Source organism: Salvia hispanica, chromosome 6, assembly GCF_029641045.1.
Source record: "Salvia hispanica isolate PSC_SH4W2 chromosome 6, Shi_PSC_v1, whole genome shotgun sequence".
Classification (NCBI taxonomy): domain Eukaryota; kingdom Viridiplantae; phylum Streptophyta; class Magnoliopsida; order Lamiales; family Lamiaceae; genus Salvia; species Salvia hispanica.
The window spans coordinates 21,908,026-21,928,353 of NC_142697.1; the positions used below are offsets into that span (position 1 = coordinate 21,908,026).

The 20,328-nt window shown below is 35.4% G+C and overlaps 3 protein-coding genes and 1 pseudogene across 4 annotated transcripts; 3 read left to right on the plus strand and 1 right to left on the minus strand.

Moving 5' to 3' along the window:
- The first annotated feature begins 3,163 nt into the window (after window positions 1–3,163).
- LOC148923359 (uncharacterized) lies at window positions 3,164–3,862 on the plus strand. 2 transcript variants are annotated; one of them, XR_016132337.1, is made up of 2 exons: window positions 3,164–3,463; window positions 3,625–3,862. XR_016132337.1 is itself a non-coding variant. In XM_089060004.1 (2 exons), the coding sequence occupies exons 1-2, from the start codon at window positions 3,343–3,345 to the stop codon at window positions 3,750–3,752; spliced, it is 330 nt and encodes a 109-aa protein (XP_088916130.1). In that variant the 5' UTR covers window positions 3,164–3,342; the 3' UTR covers window positions 3,753–3,862. The 2 variants fall into 2 exon arrangements, 1 of the variants encoding a protein (XP_088916130.1); XM_089060004.1 differs by having other exon boundaries at window positions 3,544–3,862.
- A 7,707-nt stretch (window positions 3,863–11,569) lies between these two features.
- On the plus strand, window positions 11,570–15,027 carry LOC125207235 (uncharacterized). Its single transcript, XM_048106491.2, has 2 exons — window positions 11,570–11,854; window positions 13,328–15,027. The coding sequence occupies exons 1-2, from the start codon at window positions 11,762–11,764 to the stop codon at window positions 14,636–14,638; spliced, it is 1,404 nt and encodes a 467-aa protein (XP_047962448.1). The 5' UTR covers window positions 11,570–11,761; the 3' UTR covers window positions 14,639–15,027.
- Window positions 15,028–17,600: 2,573 nt separating this feature from the next.
- Window positions 17,601–18,165, plus strand: LOC148923360 (uncharacterized; annotated as a pseudogene).
- Window positions 18,166–18,750: 585 nt separating this feature from the next.
- Window positions 18,751–20,120, minus strand: LOC125203145 (uncharacterized). The gene is made up of 2 exons (XM_048101440.2): window positions 19,554–20,120; window positions 18,751–19,466 (listed from the first exon to the last, which is right to left on the minus strand). Exons 1-2 carry the CDS (start codon window positions 19,947–19,949, stop codon window positions 18,960–18,962), a joined length of 903 nt encoding a protein of 300 aa, XP_047957397.1. The 5' UTR covers window positions 19,950–20,120; the 3' UTR covers window positions 18,751–18,959.
- Between the last annotated feature and the right edge of the window lie 208 nt (window positions 20,121–20,328).

Sequence of the window (20,328 nt, forward strand, 5' to 3'; positions counted from 1 at the left end):
CAGTAAATAGATACTTCATAATAAAAGTCTGATACTTCATTATTATAGATTTCCACTTCATTATATAATTTATTACTTCATTCTACAAATTACATACCCAATGAACTATATCTATTATCCAATGCGACATTTAAATCTAATATAGAACAACATTAATAAGCGAAGTACTTTATTTTGAATTGCTCAAAACAGATCTATGTATATTTCAAAACTTAATCTGCTAAAATCTTCATTTGTATGTGCAAATAACACTTCAGTTACCATAAACTCATACAACGCAGTAAATAGATACTTCATAATAAAAGTCTGATACTTCATTATTATAGATTTCCACTTCATTATTATAATTTATTACTTCATTCTACAAATTAACTACCCAATGAACTATATCTATTATCCAATGCGACATTTAAATCTAATATTGAACAACATTAATAAGCGAAGTACTTTATTTTGAATTGCTCAAAACAGATCTATGTATATTTCAAAACTTAATCTGCTAAAATCTTCATTTTTTCTTTAAATATGCTGCAATCATTTTCTCAACATCTATTATATGGCATTTGCTTTCCTCCTCGTAGTATGCTGCTGTAACTTGTTTGTTGTTGAAGCTTGTATGGCTGTTATTTGCTAACATCTGCCATTTGTATACTAAGATCCTGGAAGTAAAATTACATAACAAAATACTTCATTAAATAAGATAGTTAATTCATAATGAACTAGATCTTCTACATAATGAACCAAATTATAAATATAATGAAGTAAAAAGTATTCAGTGTTTGACATTGTAAACATGGATCAAACAAGTAAAGGGATCATGTCACATGGTTGTATGTTGTGTGTAGTAGGGTGATAAAGATTTTTAATCATGTAATTTAGATTTATACATTGGTTCCATAATCCTTTGGCTCATTATCTATATGCGATCTCACATTTGATCCATGTTGAACAACACATAGTGTATTAAAATCCTGATATTGATTTAGAAAATGATTCATTACAAGGACAAGCTATTTCATTGTTTGAGATGTATACTTCTGAAAATTCTGATTTTACCTTCTCCATTATATTAGCGTTTGAGTTTTCCATAAGGCCTGTGTCAACACTGAAGTTTGATGGCGATGTAACATTTGACATTTGTACATTAAGACCCTGTCAGTAGTATTATATAAAAAATAGTTCATTCAGTAAGATAGTTACTTCATCATACTGAAATATTACTTCAAATAGAGTTAATAAAAGGCAAGGTAAAAAATAGTTCATTTAGTACGATAGTTACTTCATCATGCTGAAATATTACTTCAAACAGAGTTAATAAAAGACAAGGTAAAAGATAGTTCATTCAGTACGATAGTTACTTCATTATACTAAAATATTACTTCAAACAAAGTTAATAAATAGTGCATTCAGTACGATAATTACTTCATCATACTGAAATATTACTTCAAACAGAGTTAATAAAAGCCAAGGTAAAAAATAGTTCATTCAGTACGATAGTTACTTCATCATACTGAAATATTACGAGTTAATAAAAGGCAAGGTAAAAAATAGTTCATTCAGTACGATAGTTACTTCATCATACTGAAATATTACTTCAAACATAGTTAATAAAAGGGAAGGTAAAAGATAGTTCATCAGTACGATAATTACTTCATTATACTGAAATATTACTTCAAACAGAGTTAATAAAAGACAAGGTAATATTTTACCTTATTCAAATCATCCACTGGCATGAATTGTACAGGCTCGAAGATCATTATATGCAATATAACATGAATTCATAAATTTGTGTGATAAGCTGAACATGAATCTATAACTACGTGTGACAACCTGATCTCTGCTTGTGATGTAGTAGTAGTAGTAAACTTTACAGATCAATGTAATTAAATTTTACAGATCAATGTATGTAACTTTACTGTAGTAGCCAACAATATACCAGCAAGTGTTTGTGTCATTGCATAGATATTCTAAGCATTATTATCATCAGCCCTTAACCTCTATAGCAAGTTTCATACAAGAGCATTATAAAATCGAGTAAACTAAAGCAGCATCTGACGAGACGAAGACCAAACAAAATGATTGTTTTTATATTAGGGCTTTAACTTCTTTTTATCAAATTACTACTTCATAACAAATATTTTTTATACCTTCTTCCTCAGGAATTTTTCTTCCAGTAGCTATCTTCTTGCGGTGATATTTTAGTCCTAGATCTGTTTTGATTAAATCGGAAACAAATTCAAGAACTAGATGAAGTAAATTAAGATTAAACATCTGGAAAGCTTAAAAGTGTATTACCTTCACCAGAAGTTCTGGTGGAACGCAATTGGCGTCCACTATCGCCCGAGGACTTCCTTGTGTCAACCATTTCGATTTTTCTAGAGAAACAACTTTGAATCGTCTATTTGGAGTAGAAGATGAATGTTGATTTAGAGAAATAAATCAACGTAGATTTGGAGAGAGAAATCATCGTCAATTTAGAGAGAGAAATCAGCGCGATTTGGAGGAGAAATTCGTCGATTTGGAGAAGAAATAGAGAGAGAATTGAAAACGAACACTGCGTGAGTTGAATGAGAACTGTGTGAATTGAATCAGTTGATTCAAAAAATTTACCCTACATGTATTTTGACCAAAATACCCTTGGATTGAAGTAAATTAATTACTTAATGAAGGAGTGAAATTATTAAAGTATGGGCTAATCTCATCCATTAAAAACTAAATCTAAGGGTCCTAATTTGGTCTCTAGTTCGATCTTTAAGAGTGAATTTGTGGATAATAGGACTCATACTCGATATCCAATCGAGTTACCCAATACTAGAATTATTTTAAATTTCATTATCTGATGACTAAAGTCCCTTTTTGGTCCATAATATATGGCGATTTTTTTATTTTGGTCTAGAACATTATCTTTTGAATTATTTGATCCGTCACAAATAAAAATTGGTCACATTTAGTCCGAAACTGACGGAACTGTTAAATTTAACATTCAACTATTTTTATATCGATTTTGACCGGATTAAGGGTTTTAAAAATTAGATGAGATTGCTTTCCTTTTATCCGGTTTTTAGTCTAGCAAATAATCAACATGAATCACGTCTTTGTCTTCTTCTTGAGGAAGATATCAAAAACTCATCAATCCGGATAAGCACCTAGAATGAACATGAGGGTATATGTATATAGATGAGCACAATCTGCAGATAATTGGAACAAAAAGGAGAAAAGACAGTTTATGGGGAGAATTGAGAGAGAGGATTTGGGCGGTTGCTTTTGTGGAACAAAAAGGAGAAGAGAGAGAGAGAATGAGGAGCACAATCTGGACAGAAAAATTGAGAGAGGAATAGTCTAATGGCGGACGGTTGCCGGAAATGTCTAATGGCGGCGGATATGTGCCGCCGCCTTCCGAATTCGGGGTATAACAGTGCAATTTGCAAATCCAAATCGAAGAGCTCACCCGATATTCCTTCAGGTAGTTCAATTTTTAATCAATTGCTATGAATTGAGAAAAGAAGTAGTGCGGACATTTGGGGATTTGTTTGGTTGATGCAGTGGAGCATACGTTTTTGGATGTAATTGATGGGTCAAATTCGAAGAAAGAAGTGAGGGTGATAATCGAGTTGAATTTCACAGGGCAATGTGAGATGGCGCGAGCAAATGAGGAGTACAACAAAATGGTGAAGAAGCTGCGGGAGATATTCGTGGGGAAGATGGAGAAGCTGATGGCGGTGTTGAAGATCGTGTGGGGCATCGATTTTTAACTTAATTAAACATAATTATTAATTTAATCCGGTTAAAATCGATATAAAAATCGTTTAGCGTTAAATTTCAACAGTTCTGTTAGTTTCAGATTAAATGTAACACATTTTTATTTGTGACGGACCAAATAATTCAAAAGATAAAATTATGGACCAAAATCAAAAAATCGTCATATGTTATGGAACAAAAAGAAACTTTAGTCTTATCTGATCTATCTCAAAAATTGGATATTGAGTTTCCAATACATAGTATTGGGTCGGTTCGGATAAACGTATTCCAAGTTTCCAACCCCTTAATCATTATACATGCGGTTTAATGGTTCATTTGTTTGGGAGTTGTACATATATTATGAATAATTACTTGATTCCTTCGCAGCTATGACAGTACTACAAATATGGAGATGTATTTCGGCGTGGCTGAACTTTTTAATGCTTAGATTTTAAAATAATGAATAAATAACTACTCCATATCAAAGGCTCCAAATTTTATGACTATAATACATCGATATGGAAATAGTGTCGCCGTCGAACTTTAAGTTTATCGATCAAATTTACGTGTTGTTGCTCTAGGTTGCGAATTACAGTACCCTCTCCGTCCGCAAAATGTTGTCCATGTTTGACTCAATACAGATTTTAAGAATGTGAAGAAATGTGACTGGAAAAAGATAGTCGAATGTAGACCCCATATTTACATATTAGTTTTACAATAGAATGTGAGAGTAATGAAAAGTGGAAAGTAGAGTCCATTTACCAAAAGTGAAATAAAAGCAAGTGAACACTATTTTACGAACGGACCGAAATAATAAAACTGGACAATATTTCATGGGACAGAGAGAGTAATATTTTGGACTGAGAGGTAACTTTTATTTTAATGAGGTGAACTTATGTATACGTTAAAATATATAGCTTTTTTTTTTATCTATAGACCAAAATGAGTAGTTATTTGAGAATAATTTTATTTCATGGCCGATCACATATGAGAGGAAGCCCAACAGTGGGCCTATGTGCAAAGCCCAAAGCCTGCTAATTAGGGTGTGCAAAGTAGAGAAGTCAAAAGGGCCAACTTGCTTGGGCCCAGCCTATCGTAACGGGCTGTTGAACAATGTGGTTACATGTTACATATTGACATATTATACTTCGGTCTCTATTAAATATCTCATACGGAGTATATATTTTCTTATTTTGATGGTCCCCAATAAATATTCCATTTTATTTTTGCTATTTTTCTAGATGGATGGACTTCTCATTTCACTAACTTATTATACTCATATTTGTTAGTATAAAACTGGCATATAAAAGCAAAGTTCACATTTCATTAATTTCTTTCATATGTTTAACTTATTGATTTATACGGTAATTTTATATTTATAATAAATGAATACCTATACAAATGAGTGTTATGCGATGCGTGCCATATGAACATTTAAAGTATTCTATGTGATTTACAATTTTATTACTTTTGTATTTTTCAATTAAAAATAATTTTATTGATATTTTATCTATAACAGTATCTAATTACTTATATTAGTAAATATACTTGTATTCTGAAATCTACTTATGATTATTTGTGTTTTGGAAAATCAGAGTTTTATAATTTATTCTTCCCTTTTACAATTCATTCTTCCCTCTGTCCATCATTTAGATCGATTGACCAACTTAATTGGTTTGGTTACAATATCAGAGCCCACCAATCACTCTAGTTACCCAAAGTGGAGTATTTGAGCATTGGGCTTAAGCATTGGTAGTGGGTTTACTTTTATCTCTTTCTTATCCACCAAAATGACAATAGAGTTATACTTTTCTCTGTTTCTCAATCACACCAAAATGCAAACAAGCATTTTTTTAAATGCTCTGTATATCCTAAAAATGAATTAATTAAAACGTGTTTTGTTTGGTTTTTGACCCTTAATTAACATGGTTCACCGTTCACCCTTCTTCTTCGACTAAAAAGAACAACATTTCAAAACACGAGAATATCAAAAACATAAAGTCGCAACATTTTGGTCGCACAAATGCCTTTAATTACGGAAATTGATTATTATACCAAGAGAATGAAAACAAGTTTAAAGAATTACGAGCGTTGGCCAAATAAAAAAATATTATTCCGTTTCCCGAACTAATCCATCTTTTCGTAGTTTATGTAGCGAGGAAATTAACTACTATGGTTTTTCTATTAATAAGTAGAATATTGAATGTCAAAATTATTTTCAATAACATATAAAGATCTCGTATTTGAAAAGGGAAACTTTTATAGTAGGAGGAATGAGTTATGGATTTTGAGATATCGTGAAATGAAATCAATGATAACTAAAAAAAAGTCGCAATATCCAAAATCCAAATCTTGTTCCCGTCCTAAATCTAATCATGCCTAAATATATAATTAAATAAAAAACTTTATTAAATTGAAAGTAAGAGAGCTAGATGCTTCATGGGCTGAGGCCCTAAGAAGCTAAAAAATCAAATAAAAAGATATGCCAAAAGTCAAATTTCTTCTCAACGTATTATTGAGATCTTATGAAATGCGATATAGTATCCCACAACATTAAAAAATGATTAAAATAAAAGAGAAAAGAATAATTAGAGATGAAGCACTACCTACTTGAACATGTGGGATGCTGGTTAAACTTTTGTCTTGTGGGGCCACAAGCCACCCCATAAGATGGTCAGTTTGTGAGATGTCTCAGTGGATGCACGTCTCTTTAGGTCCCACCAAATTTATTTAATTATTTAGTTATCTTATTTTTATTTTCCTATTTTTTTATGTGAAAATTATAAGGAAGGCTACGACTTTATGTTAAAATATTTTGTTTGGAATTCCTGAGATGGGCCTAAAAAGTGATGATGATTACTACTGCAGTTCGTGGGGGTGAAAAAGGTGGGATAAAAAGGCAATCGCAGTTATTAGAGAAAAAGCATCATGAAATCTATGTAGAAAGTTTGTTAAAGTAAAATATACTTATTAATAAGAGAGAGGACTCAACAAACCACTAGTAGTCTATAACTGAATTTATTCTATCCCTATCTCTTATTCAAATAATAATTTTATTTAATTCCAACCATTTTCACGTTATTGTTTGACGCATGAGACTGATCAATATGACTTGAATTGCATCACACATAGACCATAGTTGAAGGCGTCGATTGCAAACCTTTTAAGGCAAAGAAGTTTATTAATTCATTACTAATTTGTTGTTGATTAATTGTCTTTGATACACAACTGTCGGCTTGTCTGAATGCTATTGCAATTTGCAATTTAGTCAACATAACCGTTTTTTATAAAATTTATTCGCTGGGCATTGGGCAATAAAGAGCCAGTCTTCACTTCAATCAAAGGTAGACTGGTTGTAAATGAGTATGATTTGCATAAATTATAAAATAATCAATTTCAAATTTATATTACATGATTGAATAATACTACTCCTACTACAATCTTGCTATGCTTATAAAATTTTGTATTGTAGTTAAGTAATACTCTCTCCTCCATAGGAGTCGATGTTATTGTGAACATGCATGGATTTTAAGAAATGTAAAAAATAATAAGTTGGAAAAAGCTAGTAAAATATGAGACTCGCTTTTTTTATATTAATTTTATAATAAAATGTGAGTAAAGTGAATTAGTGGAATGTGAGACCTACTTATCATTTATGGTAAAAATGAAGTGAGACTCTTATTGTGGAACAAACTAAAATGACAAAGTGTGACTCTTATTGTGGGATGGAGGGAGTAAAAAAATTAGTAATAATAAAACTCCACAAAGAATTGAGGTAATTACCATCATATTTTTGTATTTATACTCTATAAAAAATGAAAATTGATCACTTGCTTAATCATACTACTAGTAATTGCTTGAATATCCGCAAAGAGTATAATTCTCTAAGATGGCATTTGGTTCGTCACATAAGATAATAAAAAGACATAATATGAAATAGGCTAAAATAAGATTTGTGTAGTATTAAGTTGGTCATGGAGAAGGAGGTAAAATGCTTAATCATGAGAGACAATTTAATATTAGCATTATAGAAATAAGCCAAGAGACATTGTCACGGATTGAGTTTTTGAGAAAAATTAACTGAATAATATAGTTAACATTAGACATGTGATAAGTAAAAATGGCAACCAAAAGACCCCAAATATTTATAATTGTAGTATTACTCTTTTGTTCGAAAATATTTGGGAATAAGATAGTTTTAGATGAGAATGATTGAGAATAGTTGTTTTTTGGAAGGGTGAAGGAGAATGGAGTGGTGGAAGTTGTGATATCTTTATCAAAGGGGGAAAGAGATAATGTGGAGGTGGAACCACTCGTGCAAAAGTAGTTAAACTATGGGAAAGTATCTGTATTGAGAAAAATCAAAAAAGTGTGTCATTTTCTATCACACGAGGCCTAAACCCTATAGCCATCTCTCATCTCACTTTCTCTCTCTAGAATAACACCATCCTTCCACGCATCTCCATCTAAGCACGTGAATGCTTTTGACGAAAAGCCCCATCCCTATTTAATTTCCAAGCTTACTTTAAACATAGATACTATAGTAGTACGTAGTATTAAATTAGGGAAAATACACTGCTTTTAGGCCTATTTTTAACATAATTCAAGCCTCCTAAATTTCAGCTAATAACAATTTAAGATGAATAGTTTATATGTTGAAAGTGTAGTTACCGCTCAATTTTATGTGTGTCTTTGCATTGATTTTGTGGAATTTATACAATTATTATTGAACTTTAAAATAACAATGAGTAATTTTTGTAATTCGATTTTTTAATTTCAAGATCATTTATTGAGAATCGTGAAAAGCCGGGATATTTTCTGATTTTTACTACTGAATATATTCATGTGTCATTTGTATGGCTAATAATCTGTATCTCTCGGAAAATACTCCCTCCGTCCCTGATTAAAAGTCATACTTTGACCGGGCATGAATTTTAAGAAATATAATGAAAAGTTGGTTGAAAAAGTTAGTGGAATGTGAGACCTATTTTTTTATAGGGGTAATTGCTTTTAAAATCACCAACTTTCCATGAATTCCGGTTTTTCCCATGAATTTTAAAAAGTTCGTGTAATGCCACGAACTTTATTGTCGGTTGCTATTTTCCCATGTCAGGTTTTCCGGTCTGATTCAAACTGTTCGTTTCCTATTAAGACAATGTCCAAATTCTTTTATCTTACTATCGTTATCTTTGTCTTTGAAATAGCTTCGTACGGTACCTTGTACGCCTCAATCGGAACTCGGATCAAGAAGTTATGGCCATTATGATAGTACAAGGTCGCACAAAGGTCGTAGCCTTCATCAAATGGCCATAACTTCTTCATCCGAGTTCCGATTGAGGCGTACAAAGTACCCACGCGAAGCTATTTCAAAGACAAAAATAATGATAGTAAGATAAAAGAATTTGGACATTGTCTTAATAGGAAACGAACAGTATGAATCAGACCGGAAAACCTGACATGGGAAAATAGCAACTGACAATAAAGTTCATGACATTACACGAACTTTTTAAAGTTCGTGGGAAAAACCGAAATTCATGGAAAGTTGGTGACTTTAAAAGCAGTTACCCCTTTTTTATATTGATTTTATAATAAAATATGAGTGAATTGAGTTAGTGAATGTAGGAAGGACCTATTCACTATTTATGATAAAAATGAAATGTGACTTTTAATTGGGGACGGACCGAAATGGAAAAGTGTGACTTTTAATCGGGGACGGAGGGAATAGTAAAAAAAAAATTGTTTGATCTGTCTATAGGATCATATACAAATCCAAATTTAAATCGCTCAAAAAAGTAATGTGCACGCCAAATGAACAAAATAGACAATGATCCAATGATAAATAAATAATTAATTTGTTTTAATTTGTTTTGTTCTCAAAAGCAAAAACTCTCTCTCTCCTCTTACTCAATGTAATCATCAAAAAAGAAATAGGAGGTTTCCTATTTTGCCCCTTCAAGAAAAGTTGTTAATAATCAAAACCCAATTAGCAAAAGGTTTTAATCAAATCAGTAGAATTAGCGAACTAGTAGTTAGGTTGTTCAGGCAGAGATGAATTACTCGACGATGAGTTGGCAATAAAGGCCACCAATTTCACGAAGGTCACGTGACGTGGAATTAAAATTGCAACGCGGTGGGCGCACCCAACCAAACATACGCCACATTAACTGCGCAGTGCGCACCCTCCGCCACCTGGCGTCAGTTTTGCCATTAATAGCCGATTCCTACTCTTATCCTGCGCGGCTCCAAAATTAGGATGAGGTGAGGGCTAATTTGTCAATTTGCGATTTTTTTTTTGTGTTTGGAACCTCACACTATCTGCAAAACACCAAAAAGCACCATATCCTAATTAGTTTTATAATCCTTAGTTCAGCCCCACCAACTCGCATAATTACAAAATAACAGCCACATGAAGAGAACCTTGCCATCTTTTTTTTCAATATAAATGCTACACTCCCACCCTTTTCATCAATCATAAAATATCACACACACCACATGCACAAATATATTTTTTTATTCACAGTATGCCTTATTGGATGTTACAAGGGAATAGTTAAGCTAGAAAATTCAAGGTCTATATCACCCTTGATATTTGTGTGATTTCACGTACATGGGTAGAATTACCATTTTGCAAATTTCGAAAGTGAGTGTAGATTATTCTCGTCTTAATAGAAATTTATGATAAATATTACTAGTACAAAAAAAACAACAATTGACATTCAAGTGAAATTAAGATTTTACCAATTAAATGCATGATGAATCTTTAACTTACCTTGAATTTCATCGTTTAAATTCAAATAAAATAATAATTTTCAAAAGATTAACTACCTCAGGAAGCTTATTACATATGCTTATGCTTTTACATCTAGGTACCATATAGCTTATTACATATGCTTATGCTTTTACATCTAGGTACCATAGTGATACATATAGACACTCAAAAATTATTTTTGTTTTTTTTTCAGCTTGTATTTAGATAGCATACCGATATATATATATAGATGAATATAAGAGGATGTTTACTTTCTAAAATTAGTCTAAAAAGATAACTAATACTCTCCCATCTCATAATAATGTCACACTTTCTTTTTTCAATTTGTGCCATAAAAAATGGGATTTGAATCACTGGAGATAAGTACATCAGAAATGCTTAGCCCCATATTTCATTATTTTATTCATAAAATAAAATATTAAAATATTAATTTCTGTTTTATACTATAAAATAACAGGATTGTGAGGAACAATATCCCCTCTCTCCACACCAGTGAATCCAAACCCAAAAAAATGTCACATTTCTTTATTTGTAAAAAATTCTTTCTCGCATTAATTTAAATGACTATTTTCTCTTTCCACTTAACACAAATAACATCTTCTAAAATCTCATACTATTATCCAAATATGTCATCTGCTATGGAACGAATAAAGTACTATTACTAACCTAAGCTCTTATTTACTTGGATGGATTAGGATTTTGGAATATCATTTGGGCTAATTTCTACTCCATGACGCAATAGTAACACTAGAGAACCTTTAAATGCTAATGAAACCAATAATTTATTTTATGGATAGTTAAAACTTAAAAGTAAACAGTCACATAGTAACATACGATATTTACAATTAGGTAAAAGAATATCTGAAGATCAAATTAGGAATGTTGAAATGTCAGACCGGAAATGAATGTAAATTTGAATTAATAGATTTTAAATTTAAAACAAGCGCAATAACTTCCGTCACATAAATTTCACTATTGCGCAATAACTTCAGTCACAAATAAAATGGGAGTGTTTATGAAAATAAAAATAAAGAAAAGGGCGAAAAAAGAAAATAATTGTTTGTGGGTTCATTTATAAAGTCGCCGTTACTTGGTTTGTTTGTGTTTGTGTCTGAGCCTCTTGAAATATGCCATGTGATCTTGCTTTTGCTTCACACCCATCTCTTTGATTGACTTCCGACGAAAGCCACCGGGGCCCCGCATCAACGCGCTTTCCAATCGCCGGAATAGCCGTCGCTACGGCTGCGAATTACCATGAGCAACGTGCACAACAGCGTGGACACCGTAAATGCTGCTGCCACCGCAATTGTTACCGCTGAAAGCAGAGTTCAGCCATCCACGGTTCAGGTGCGTCTGTTTTCTCTTCTCAATCGTTTGAATTGCTCACTGAATTGTCCTGTGTGTGATTCTCGGCGTCGATTTTTGCTGTTTTGGTATTTTTTTTCCGTTTGCTGATCGGGAAATCTGGTTGCTAACGCTTATTCGTGATGAACTTCTAGAATTAGATTTGATGGTAATTTGAATCTTTTAGATCGACTTATTTGTAAATGGAATCTTTTTGATATAATGATGGAAATTACTTTTGTTATAGTTGCAAAGCTTGCGCTATAATTGGAAGAAATCTAACTGGAAAAAGGCTCCCTCGAGTTAAAGTGTACAGTGGCAGCCAAATTTGACCTTAATTTGAAAATTACAGATGGTAGTTGTGTTTTTCAGAAATTTATATACTCCATGTCTTTGAGCTGTGAATTATGTGTGATGTCCTTGATACACCATGACCATAACATCGACATCAGTTATAATTTTTAGCAGAAAGATCAGACTGCAAAGTTAGGCAGAACTCAGATTGGAAAGACTTGTGATTTTCCCCATATTTCCCCAACTCAATTGCTACCAAAACCTAGTTATTTGTGACACAGATCAAATTGAGTTTATGATCTCTTGAAGTTGAAGCATAAGGGTTGCCGATTTCTGGAATGTTCTTTAGATGGAACACTCTTGAAGAATTATTGTAGGGATTGGAGCAGAAGAACAATATTAGCCTGTATTTTGATATTATGTCTTGATTTAACAAGGTTCTCACAGTCAGCATAAGCAAGAAACTATTTTTTGCCGAAGAGCGGTGAAGTTATCTTATGGTTCAACCTGGCTAGAAAAAATCACAGTACAAGAAATGTTGAGATAAGGCTGTTTGATGGATTTTTATATGTAGAAGGTAAAGAGCATGATTCAGGCTTTAGTCATTCTCGCAAGGTTCATATAATGGAGACTGTCCCTTAGGGAGGTCAAAATATGGCATTGAAGTGTGAATATGGAGAATTCAGAAATGTATAGCAAAGCAACAAGCTACTGAATACGTGAAGTCGCGTACAGGCACTCTACAATAAAATGAAAATTGCGAGTGGGGAGATGGACATAGCAGGTGCATCTTGGAAAAGTTGGGAGACAGCTTGAGTGTATTAATTAATTACTCTTAAGGAAAACATAATGGGGGGCGGGAGAGTGTTATTATCAGGCTAATAATTAAGTCTTTCCCGTGTTGTTAAGAGTGGATAAGTTAGTTAACAGTATAAAATCTTGATTTCTTTTTTTGATATTCACTTTAATGTTGTGTGGATGTAATTGTTTTGTGTTAGAAGCTTTGGGGCTGCTGCTAGTGAGTAGTTTTGTTTTTAAGATCTGAGTTTCAATGATAGTTGAAGATGTTTTCTGTTGGCATGGTGTGTATCTTTTTCAAACTGCTCTTATATATTTAGCTACTAAAACATTGAGAAATAGAAGATGCAATAACTGATCATGCTTGCATTCGTTTTAATCCAGAAAAGAAGATGGGGTAGCTGTTGGAGCATCTACTGGTGTTTTGGTTCTTACAAACACAGCAAACGAATTGGTCATGCCGTTATTGTTTCTGAACCAGCTGCACCTGGGGCCGGGGTCGCGGCCCCTGTTTCTGAAAGTTGGAGCCGCCCTTCCACCCTTGTAATGCCCTTCATAGCCCCTCCATCTTCTCCTGCTTCCTTCCTGCAATCGGACCCTTCCTCTGCCACTCAATCACCAGCTGGTGTACTGTCCCTTGCGTCCCTTTCAGTTCATGCTCAGTCTACTGGTGGAACTGCACCGATGTTTTCAATTGGCCCCTATGCTCATGAGACTCAGTTAGTATCGCCACCTGTCTTTTCTACCTTCACCACTGAGCCATCAACTGCTTGTTTCACTCCACCTCCTGAATCGGTACAAATGACAACACCTTCTTCACCAGAAGTTCCCTTTGCCCAGCTTTTATCATCATCACTTGCGCGGAATCGGAGAAACAGTGGCACCAACCTGAAATACAACTTATCCCAGTATGAATTCCAACCTTATCAGTATCCAGGAAGCCCTGGTTGTCATCTTAAGTCACCTGGCTCAGCAATGTCCACTTCTGGAACCTCATCGCCCTTCCCTGATAAACGGCCTATTATGGAATTTAGGGTGGGGGAAGCGCCCACATTTCTGGGGTATGAACACTTTCCAAATTATAAGTGGGATTCAAGAGTTGGTTCTGGATCATTAACTCCAAATGGTTGGGGCTCAAGGCTAGGCTCTGGAGCTTTGACACCTAATGGTGGGGAACCTTCATCCCGAGATGGCCACCTTCTGGAGAACCAAATCTATGAAGTGGCATCACTTGCCAACTCAGACCATAAATCTCAAAATGATGATCTTGTAGTTGATCATAGAGTCTCTTTTGAACTATTCGGTGAAGACATTCCTACTTGTATCGTGAGGGAGCCAGCCCCGTCTCATAGAAACGCATCAGCAGATCTCCAGGAGGCAACAGCAGATGAAACAGATAAGAAGGTTTCAGCAACCAAGAATGCACATAGCTTCAGAGAGCAATTGAATAGGGATACTGCAAATGAAGTTCCGGGGGTGCCTTCAGAAGGGGAGGGAGAGGAGTTACATCAGAAACATCGTACAATCTCACTAGGTTCGAGCAAAGAGTTCGACTTCAACAATCCAAAAGGAGAAGTCTCGGAGAAATCCACTGTGGATTGTGAGTGGTGGATCAGTGAGGAAGTTGCAAGGGAGGAAACAGGCCCTCGGAATAGCTGGAGTTTCTTCCCGATGCTACAATCAGGGGCCAGCTGACACCAAGCATTGTAAATCTCTGAATGAAGGTGAGAAACTCGAAAACTTTATGGTTATACAAGCAGAAAACATCGATTTAGTTTCGTGTGTAGATTTTGCAAGCTTGTTGGGTTAGCGTTGTAAATGGATTCCAGTACCTTGCATCGAGAAGAAGGTATCTATAGAGACCTAATTATGCCTGGTAGAGTAAGAATGATATCAAGATTTTTCCTTGTATTTCCAGAATTTTAGGTGCATACTATGAAAAATATTTTCATGTATAGGTGTCATGATTATTGACTTGTATTCTGGAAACAAGCTCTCTGTGCTTGTTTCTCTTGACTTTGGACAGAACGGTCCTGCTTCAACAGCCTATCCCTCTAATTATCCAATATCCTTATTTACTTGTTTTTCTATTGCAAAAAAGTGTTATACAACTTTTTTTCCTGCAGAAGCATGTTCTTTCCATCCCCAAAATGTTGTGCTAAAGATTGTAAGTTTGTAACTGTCTGTGCAGTAGTTAGCAACTAACCCCTGGTAACAAATTTATAGTGTGATAATATAATTCTCACGCCTTAAATTTTTTTTTTTTTTGTTTTCCATCATTTTTTGCTAATTGAATTTCACTCATTCTTGATTCTCTTTTTCACTCCAGTGAGGGATAATATTACTATACCAATATCTCATGATAATAATATCCGAGTGAAAGAGAAACAAGAAAAGATGCATTTTTAATTGAAAAGGAGCGAAAAGAAATGATGAATTTAAAGAGCGATTATTATCATTGGGGTATATATAATAAATTGATTTTTTCTCTTCTCTTTTCCACGATAAATATACAATTAGTGAGAATGCAATTTACCAAATTTAAATCGTACGTTGGGTTGAGGTCTTGTTTACTTGTATTGATAAGTCGTAAGTACATGATTAATAATTTAATCCCATGTGGTCCGAGGTATATTTTGACTGTACACCTTTTATTGGAAGCAACTTACTACTATATCGTATTTAAACGATCTACGACTACGATTAAAACACGTCGCCTAGTTAAAATTCTACATAGGAAAAATTACAGAGCTCACAGAAAGCTGGTGTGGATTTATCACATGATGGAGTAAAAAAATGAAATTACTAGATTATTTGTTTTGTGTTACACTGTGCATTACTAGCCCAACCTAATAACAATTCATTTATAAATAAAAAAGTTTAGGCCTGGTCCAAAACTTTATCGTTCCTGGTTATGCAGCAGTCGGGCTTAAAATCGGGCCGGGACAATTCTTACCTATAAAAATAACATAAGCCTGAAACATAGGCCTAGTATTGTCTTGGGTCAGGCCTAATAAAAATTACTACTACAACATTTGACGAAAAAGTGCATTTTTCTGGCCCAAAATGTAGTTCTACCATGCAATAATGTTTGGTATGATGGAATGGAATGGAGGTTAGAATGAAATGTCAGTTTTCTTGGATTTCCTTTGCATTTTCATCCATTCACTCATTCATTCTCTCACACCAAGCAAATGAATAGAATGGAAGTAGGAATCACATTCCATTCCATCATACCAAGAAGCTCTTAGTTTCGTCGTGTTTTTATTTTGGTTAGTCCATCAAAATTAGTCTCATGTCAAAAATATAAGGGCCTCTTCAATTTCCTACTTAGCTACTATTCAGATTTGTACCAACACCAGAAATGAGGCATCATGGCCCACCATATCAAGAATATAATATGGAGTTTAGTTATCACGATTTAACTCTAGATTGGATGAATTAAATAATTAATTTAAGTAATGCATATTACAAACTGACCAGATTAACCTCGCCTCAAAAATGAAGAATTTAGCTCTTCCCTCTGAAATGAAAAAATGGGCGGCGAATTTGAAACTTTCGGCGACTTTCCCCTCTTCAAATAGTTTCCCACACGGTAGTCGACACACAACGTCTGTGAGAAGATCGAATTTGCGATTCCAAACACACCAAGGTATGCATTAGTCCAATTGATTTTAGATTAATCTCCTCTCCATTCGATTTCCTCTCCGGAGATGAGTTGATTTCACATTGCCGGCTCATCTGCGTTTATTAAATCTATGTTGCTTGCATTCTTTGATGTGAATTTATTTTGCACTAAATGATCCATATCGATGCCCTGCTTTTTTTAATCTTGTGAATCTGGCTCTGAATTAACCTGCGTGGAGTCTTGAATGTTTATGTGAATTTATTTTGCTTCAATTCTCCATATTGATGCCGTACATTTATACATTTGTGTGTTGGCACTGAATTGACCTGAGGAGAAACAATAGACATTCGTCCCTTCTGCAGCAAAGTTTGTGTTAATACGAGGTTTTAAACTTGAATTTCTTTGCAGCAAAATGTCTTTCGCGAATCGTGTAGCCGTGAGCTCTGGGTTCGGTTCTGGTAGTCAGGGTTTGTTCTCTTCCAGAATACGACACAATAACTTGGTTGTATCGTGATTATTCAGGTTTTGAGTTGCTGAGATGTTTACTTAATTTACTGACCAGGGGACACTATGCCGGCGAAGGCGAAGTTCAAGAAGGGCGATCGTACACGACGGATGTGGACATCGCGCGAGGAAGAGATACTTGCAGCAACATTAGTGGAGCTCGTTGCGCGAGGTTGGAAATCAGACAATGGGTTTCGCGCTGGTTATCTCCAGAAAATCGTAGATAGCATTCGTGCTGAATTCCCAACCTCAGATATCAGGGGTACACCACATGTTACATCCAAACTTCAAGCTTGGAAAAATAACTACAACAGCCTTCGAAAGATCTTGGCACGAACTGGGGTTGGATTCAATCCACATGGGGATTTCAAGATCGACTGTGATGACGAACAATGGGAGCAGATCGTTCATGTGTTATTCCTTAACTCGTTCATGATGAGCATTTGATTTTGATTTATGTTACACTTATTTGATTTATTAGTTGAATGTGTACTCCCTCTGTGAGTGTAGGCCGACAAGGAAGCCAAACTCATGAGGCATAAGTCTTGGCCATTTTGGGAAACATGGAAGCTTATTTTTGGCAAGGATCGAGCACAGGGAACTACGACTGAAGACATTCCGGATGCTGCTGAGCGAGCTCGTCCACAAGGAACCTATGGAAGTGAATGCAATGAAAATGATTACCATCCAAGCCTGGACGACATCCCTGTTGAACAGACTACTCCAATTGCTGAACAACCGGGTGAGCTCAGGTGCAGAACGCCGCTGTACTCCCCCTTTGAAGAATGGCTCCCACAAACGGAAGAGCGCCAGCACAGATGATGCATTTATGGAGTTTCTTGCGAACCTTCATGCTGAGACTAACTCTCGGCTTGAGGTTATTGCTGCTAGGATTGGCTACGAGTTTGACATGGGAAAGGCACAGAGCGAGGTGTTTGACAAACTAGGCACGGTTGAAGGACTGACCCTTGGTGAAAGGTATGAACTTTGTGACATTCTTAGTGAGAAATCACAACGTCTCCGAATCTTTATGGGTATGCCGGAAAATGCTCGTCTTGGATATGTGAAAAGGTTCATCGACGGAGGCTAGTATTTGAGTGATCCAGCGCATGAAGTGAAGCTGTTATTATCTACTACAATATGAAGCATATTATTATATGAATTAGGGCAGCAAGTGCATATGATCAGTTGTGAATATTTTGGTGGCCATAGGATCATCTAGCTAGTTTCTATCTATTATAATATGATGCATATTATTATATAAATTAGGGCAGCAAAGGATCATCTAGCTAGTTGATATCTATTATAATATGATGCATATTATTATATAAATTAGGGTAGCAAGTGCATATGATCAGTTGTAAATATTTTGGTGGCCATAGGATCATCTAGCTACTTGGAGCATTTTTCATTTTGTGGGCAAGATAAACTGTTCTGTAACGCCCCAAGATGGATTGTACGTATCTTCCCTCTGAATGATCCTTATGAATATTTTTATATTCCACATTTTCAAATTGTCTCCAAAGATGGACAACATCAAATGTGTATCAGAGAGATTTTAACATTACATTGGTAGAGCCGAAGGATCGATTTTCAGATTCAGCATAGAGCATTGAGGAACCTTTCCATATTATTTGTAAAGACAAGTTTAAATACCAACAAACATTCAAATATTCATTCATGGCATTCTATAATACAAGTTTGAAAATTCACACCATGACTAGATTGATCCAACCGACTAAAAACAACAACAGGAGTAAAACCATGACCATAGTTCCTAGATTTACCTTTCTAGGGCCTTCAAAAACAGGTGAAAAGAGTCCTCATCCACATTATAGTATACGTGAATTTATTGGACGTGATGCCCTATCCAAGTGAACATCATCATGGACGCCTTATGTTGTGAGGATACCAAGATCGGGGTGAGTTCGATGCGCACGAGCTAGCTCGAGTTGACTTGCTTGAGGGCCCAGCTTCACCTAGCCCACCACCGGGGCAAGCTGCCTTCATAGCATGAGACTGAGGTAGGGACCGAGTCTTTTCAAAGCGTGTGCGAAGTGATCCATCCAGAGCAAGATCTATGAAGCATATTCTTTTGTCGGTGGTGGACTCATTATCGGTTGGTGGAGGATCATCAAATAGTTTGCGGCGCACCGGTAGAGGATGGGGTATGGCCGGCGAGTTCACCTCCTCATTCACCTCATTAGTGTCATTGATGTACGGCTCACCAGTTGGAACCTTGACCGTGTCATCAGAAATTATGACCACCTCATTCTGGCGTTGCCCTTCCACCTCATGCTCAACCTTCACATCTCCTAAACCAAATAAGCATGCTAGCTTCGTCCACTCCGGCTCGTCGTGGTGATAGTACGCACCGACAAACCAATCATACTACCAAAGAATTGAAACATTAAATTAAATTCAAGTTACATAAACAAGTACGATAACACGATTAAGACAGAGAGAATGGGAGAGCACCTTCATGATTTTCTCCCAAAGCTCGTCGCTAGCGGTGATAATTTTGTTGTCTTGATCCCATTGTGCTCCGAACGTGCGAACCACAGCTTTGAAAACACGATACCGCCTATGCATTATGACCATTCTTTTGGCCAACTCTTCCTCGGTGACAACAATACCCATTCTAGTCTGGAGCTCTTGCGCGGCGGTCATGAGGAACCAAGACGGGAAATTATTACCCGTCCACCGAGTTTCCTTCTTCATGGTGAGCATCGTGTCTAGCACGATGGAGTCGGTAGCCGCGGACCAAACACCATGGTAGAGGTAGGAAGCTTGGTTCGGTGGAGTCATATTTACAGGTTTTCGAAAAGCCTTGAAGGAAAGTGGATGGTGGTAGCATGCTACGGAGGTGCACATTATATACTACCATCATCAGAGTAATTAAATGAAATTTAGTAGATGGATTGAAATGTAACTACCCATATACCATCATTGCAATGTCTGCAAGCAAGTTCATTCAATTCACGCTGTAAACACCACTCTAATCACCACACTAAATGCGGTCTACCGCCATTTTTGGGTGCTGACATTTCTTCCTCACTTGATGAAAGAGTATAATTCCAAGTTAAACAATTATTTAAGATAGATTTCATGGTTGAAGTTATACCATTTATGTATTTTAGATAAATCATTCTGAGTGCAAGAATGAGAGCTATTATTTACATTTGGTGAGATGTCTATCTGCCACATGCCATGGGACGTGGCACATCTAGACCTTGTCATACAAATATGAATT